At 31.6% G+C, this 5,537-nt stretch overlaps 1 protein-coding gene across 1 annotated transcript; it reads left to right on the top strand.

The window, feature by feature from the left end:
• Positions 1–2,140: 2,140 nt before the first annotated feature.
• On the top strand, positions 2,141–5,264 carry LOC106100828 (larval cuticle protein LCP-22-like). The gene is made up of 4 exons (XM_013279885.1): positions 2,141–2,334; positions 2,487–2,575; positions 3,009–3,266; positions 4,615–5,264. The coding sequence occupies exons 1-4, from the start codon at positions 2,320–2,322 to the stop codon at positions 4,835–4,837; spliced, it is 585 nt and encodes a 194-aa protein (XP_013135339.1). The 5' UTR covers positions 2,141–2,319; the 3' UTR covers positions 4,838–5,264.
• Positions 5,265–5,537: the final 273 nt, after the last annotated feature.

Below are 5,537 nucleotides of genomic sequence, written 5' to 3'. Positions count from 1 at the left end.
TTATTAAGAAAAACGCAGAAAGAGAGGATTAATAAAAAAAATCAGCTTTGGCCGCGACTGTTTGCAATTTAAAAAAAAAAACAAAATGTATATATAATAGTAGCTTACGTGTTCATCCAGACTATGGTATGCTCTAAATCATTGCTGAATTTCATCGAGATCGATTCAGTTGTTTAGGCGTAAATCACTTACAAACATCCATACATTTCAACTTTTGCATTCGTAATATTAGTAAGATTTAATATACATAAGACATTAATTATGAGCGTCGGCGGCTCAGGGGTATGAGCACTTGTTCTTGTCCACAGATCTGGGTTTGAACCCCAACATGTACCAATGTAATTTTCGATTTTTCAAATATCATTATGTATGAGTACATAATTTACCCGACGTTCTTACGGTCAAGGAAAACATAGTGATGCAACCTGTACACATCTGCAAAGAAATTCAAAGACATGTGTGATGTCAACCAACCGACAGTGGGCCATTATGTTTGAATGAAGCCTAGTCATCCTAACTTGGGGTAGGCTCTGATCCCCTAAGTGAGGACGCATAGCGAGCTGGTGATGGAAACATTAATTAAGACGGAAGAAAATTTTATTAAAAATAAACTTGCTAAAAATACTCCAAGAGAGGTATAAAAAATCTTTAATTCAAGCATACACTTAAGAACACAAAGCATTCCTTTCTTTAGATGTATATTTATAGGAATATAATATGAGGTCCACTTGTGGAGAATTTCCGTGAACTGACTTACGATATTATCATAACACCTTCACCAGTATTTCATAAAGCGGTAACTCACGATGTTTATTATCTCTTACCGGCAGCCCAGCGTCAAGGATACGATTCCTCTGCGTCATATTGATGAATAAGCTTCACTATAATGTGGAAACTTCTATCATTATTAAGATGATTTTACACAAACCTAATTCCGAGAATGTTAATATGTTCAAGACGACATTATTCACTAGACGGCGCCAATAAGAAATATTACGCATAGTATAATGAACTCGTTAGAACAACTATTTTGACTAGTTTATGTATGTTAATATGAAAATAACTCTCACGATCGCTAGTAAAATTAGAAGCTTTGATTAAACAAAGGAGATATCAGTAGATGATGTATGTTTTTGCATTTGATACTTTCCAATCCATCTCTTCTAAGATACCCTGGAGTTTAAAGTACTAAAAGTATTGGTATGTGTTTTTGGTGGTAATTTTCATAACACAGGTGTATTACAAAGTCAGTACACTTTACTGTGTAAAGGTGTATTTAATGGGCAAATAATTATAATAGTAAAATATATTACCATTTGCTTCAATGATAAATAGAATAATATAAATGCAAATTGATCTGCATATTTTAATCAGGTTAGTTTTCTCAGATCTTATCCATGCGCAGACGTTTCTACCTGATGGTAAAATAAGTGTATTAAATATTATAAAAAATATGAAATAACTCATAAAACAACAGTCATCTATTATTAATCACTTAATATAAATAGAAAGATGAAAGTATCACACTGGGTAAATCCGCCGCTTTATTATGCGATTTTAAATTGTGCCTCATTTGTTAAAATAATAATATTGTGAAATTTAACAAGGATGCGCTAGTTTCTAATGCAGATAGTCACGTGATATTCAAAACAGAACTTTTGTTCTAAATACCAACATCCTGTGAAAATTGCCTATCCTTAATTTCTAGTGGCTATGAAAATTTGATTAATTAGATAAAGCATAAAGAACTTTTAATTAAATAAAAAAATGTTTTATTATACCACACGTATTTGAACAAATTTGATCAGTTGTTGAAAATACGATATTTATAGCATAAGAGAGGTAGACAAATGAGTTGCGCTTTAATAAAAGCTTCAAAGCTTCTGGAAAGCTTAGCTATTGTGTTTAGTGCCATAAGTAGTCGAAAAAAGTTGTTTTACTGTTTACCATTTGAAACGATAATTTCTGTATGACACCGATACCCCAATAAAGTAACTTGGCCCAACAATGGTATGCAAAGATGTAAAAAAAATCCGTGGGACGTTTGATGTGTGCGTGCGCGTAGCGCGGTCTGCGCGCGTGTGTTGTTCCTGCAAGTGATGTGTTGATGTTGCAAATGTATAAAAGCGAAGCGTCGATTTCGAAATCAACACAATGATTTGAAATTCTCTAAGGAGTGAACACACAAAGAGTACGACCGTGAATAGGTTTTCGCATAGTGATCTCGAATATCATTACAGTGAACAAGTGTGAACTGTACGTTTGTACAATTTTGAAGTGTTTTTTGTTTTACTTTTTTTTCAACTGAGTGTTTTAAGGATGATTTCTATTAAGGTAAAATTTTGACAATTTTTGTTATTCAATTTTTCTAAATTTAATTTTAATATTATTTTTGTATTACGAAATATTTTTTCATAATATGTATCTTATTGCTTTATAATATCTATTTTTAAAAAATAAACTTATTATTTTTCTTTATTTTACAGTACTTGATTGCTATCTGCGTGGTGGCCGTTGCTGGTACACCTGAAGAAGACGGCAAATGGCATCCCTATAAATTTGGAAATAACGGCAAGTAAGTAAATGTCAAAGCGAACTAGACAACATTATAGATGTATTTTATAGGCTTAAGAAATACCTCAAAGGGCATAATTTAAATAAAATAAACAACTAGTAAGAAATAAACATAAATGTTAATGTTATGTGATATCAAACCACTTTAGAATTGCAATAATAACATTATTATTATTTTATTAAAGCAAATTCCTATATTAATAAGAATAAAAACCTAATTAGAACAGTTAACGATCTTACTTGTGGCTAATAAGACTGCTACTAATAAGAAAAAAAATGATTTAATTGTGATCCAATTAGAATTATAAACGCAAAAAAAACATCATGATCATAGTCATTAAGTAAACATCGTGTAAAAACTTTAAATGAAAAAAAGCTCTTTAGCATCAAAATTCAAAAATTTAGTTTGACTAAAAATTTACATTTCTTCCTAGATATATACCAACTGACGAGGGTAAATACATCCACATACCGAACCCTTACATACACATCGATAACCCCTACAACGGCGGCTTCGGTCCATACACACACGACTACGAGCCTTACGTCAGCGCGGCTACAGAAGACCGCTACAGACTGGTGATGACCCCACCCAAAGACATTCCTTACTACAAGGATGGATACTACAAGAACAACGGCATCAAGATCATCAGCCAAAAGCACGTCTACGATGAGGATAAATATGACTTCAAGTAAGAATACATTTTTTACTAAACATTTGTAAACACGAATACAGGATTTCGTAATTTTCAGACACAGATTTTATTACCTTTCTAGTGATGAAAGAATTTTTAAAATCGGCCTAGTAGTTTTTGCGTGAATCAAATACATACGAAAATACAAATCTTTCCTCTTTATAATACGAGTATTATCATAGAATAAAAAAAAACAAAAATAGATTATTGTCAATTTCACCAAATAATCAAAAGCACAGTATTTAAAAGCTGTGAGAGCTTGTTATTCCTGTTTATATAAAATTTTTAAGTTTATGTACAAAAGGAGTAGACAACGATTAGTCTCGGATTAAGCAAAAGCTTATTGTTTCTCTAAAGTTTAAAACAGATTTTTGTAAAATATTCACATATAAATAAAAGCATCGAGCCACAATGAAATGAAATCTTTGAAAATTCGCCCGAAAATTATATTGGAGCTTTAGTTCAAATTCTAGGCACGTGACGGTCAATAATTTTATGCAAGAATTCGAAGCTGATATTAATTACAAGGCGTTTAACTAATGTAAAACCATTAATATTAGACCGGCCTTGAAGCGACAAGGCCGTCCACAGCTTTTAATTTTGCGTACATTCCTTAACAAAGCGATACAAAGAATGTTAGGAATGCCGCCAGTTCCTTATGTTCTAGAATTTGACGCAAATGAAGTAAAAATTAGAATTAACATATGGAATTAGTAATAAACGTTATTTATTAGGTTGTTTAGAATAAGTTCGGCCTTGCTTCGTTTGAATGTCGAGCTTATCATATACATTTGCATTTATAAGTCTGTGAAGATTCCCCGTTATACAAATTGTTTCTAATTCCACTTTTTAAAATGCTTCTGAATGATTATTTTAAATGTTGAATTATATTTTTTAATGTATTTAGACCGATCCGTTAGTAATGTACCGGTATTGTCTTGTTAGCATTCGGCCTTGACAAATACGTAATTTGACACTCACGTTGTTAGGTTAGAGTTCAAAACTGTTTATAATAGTTTAGAATAGCAATATAACAATTTGGCATTAATGCTTAGCATAACCTGAACTTAACGCGTGACTTATTGATGTTTCAAAGTCAGGCGTCAAATATTTTAAGAATCGATGTAATTAGGTTAAAAGGTATGGTGCTTTTGATAGTAGTATTAATTAAATGCGATTATGGTAACCATAAAATTTGGTTTGCGGAAAATATACGAAAGTAGGCTTTTAATTAAATGAAGAAATTTGTCTATTTACATTAATAATTGTAACTTCATCGGCAATTTGGAAACCTATACTTTCTTAATTGAATTAAAAAAAATCTAACTTTTATTTTTAATTTCAGCTTCGAGACTGAAAACAAAATCCGCGCCAAGGAAAACGCAATTCTCAAGAACCCCAACACTCTCGACGAAGGCATCGCTTCAACGGGTTTCTACGAGTACCTCGGGCCCGATGGTTTCATGTACAGGGTCGACTACACCGCCGATGAGAATGGTTTCCGTCCTAAGGTGAAGAGGTTAGAGACCCCATACTCTGGAAAATGGGTTCTAGAAAAGGTCAACTAATAACTTCATCCCGGAACCAAACGATATTTCCTACAATCTTCCTCATCATGAATCAGTATTTTGATATAAGTAGACAATACTTTGTTTCATTTTATTTTATGGATCCCATTTAAATTGATGACCAATTCATGTTTGAGTATTTGACCTTTGAACGTGCCACGATTGTGACATTTTGATCTGTATTCAAATATGTTAGAAAATAACGATCTTTTTGTAAAGACTTATGTATCATTTGTTTGTAGCAGATCATGGCCCATCAAATATATTATAAGTACAAAAATTACGTGTGACTCAAATGCTCCTCCTGGTGAGGAATGTTTCGGTCTGCTTAGAATATTTTAATTTATATTTAGATGTAAGAGCTTAGAACTTTCGAATTTAGAAACTTATTTATGAATTGTGATAATAAATTTATATTTCAATAGAACTTTTCGTTTCCTATTATAACCCTCAATTACAGATTCACTTGTTACATAAGTTAAAATTTTTTACACGAACTAAAAGTTGAAATCAATTACTATTTCATGTTTAAAGATTGTCCAATCTTCTCTCCAATACAGAAAAACAAATACCTCTCAATAACTATAACTCTTTTCATGTTTTAACTAATTTATTTTAATTACAAAAAAACACTTAGCTCAATTTATTAATCTAGTCCTTGAGAAGAATTTGATAGTTGAAAAAAAAAACAATTTAAAGG

Source organism: Papilio polytes, unplaced genomic scaffold (genome assembly GCF_000836215.1).
Source record: "Papilio polytes unplaced genomic scaffold, Ppol_1.0 DF824047.1, whole genome shotgun sequence".
NCBI lineage: Eukaryota > Metazoa > Arthropoda > Insecta > Lepidoptera > Papilionidae > Papilio > Papilio polytes.
The sequence above is the reverse complement of the archived record's forward strand: the minus strand, read 5'-3'. Positions and strand labels throughout refer to the sequence as shown.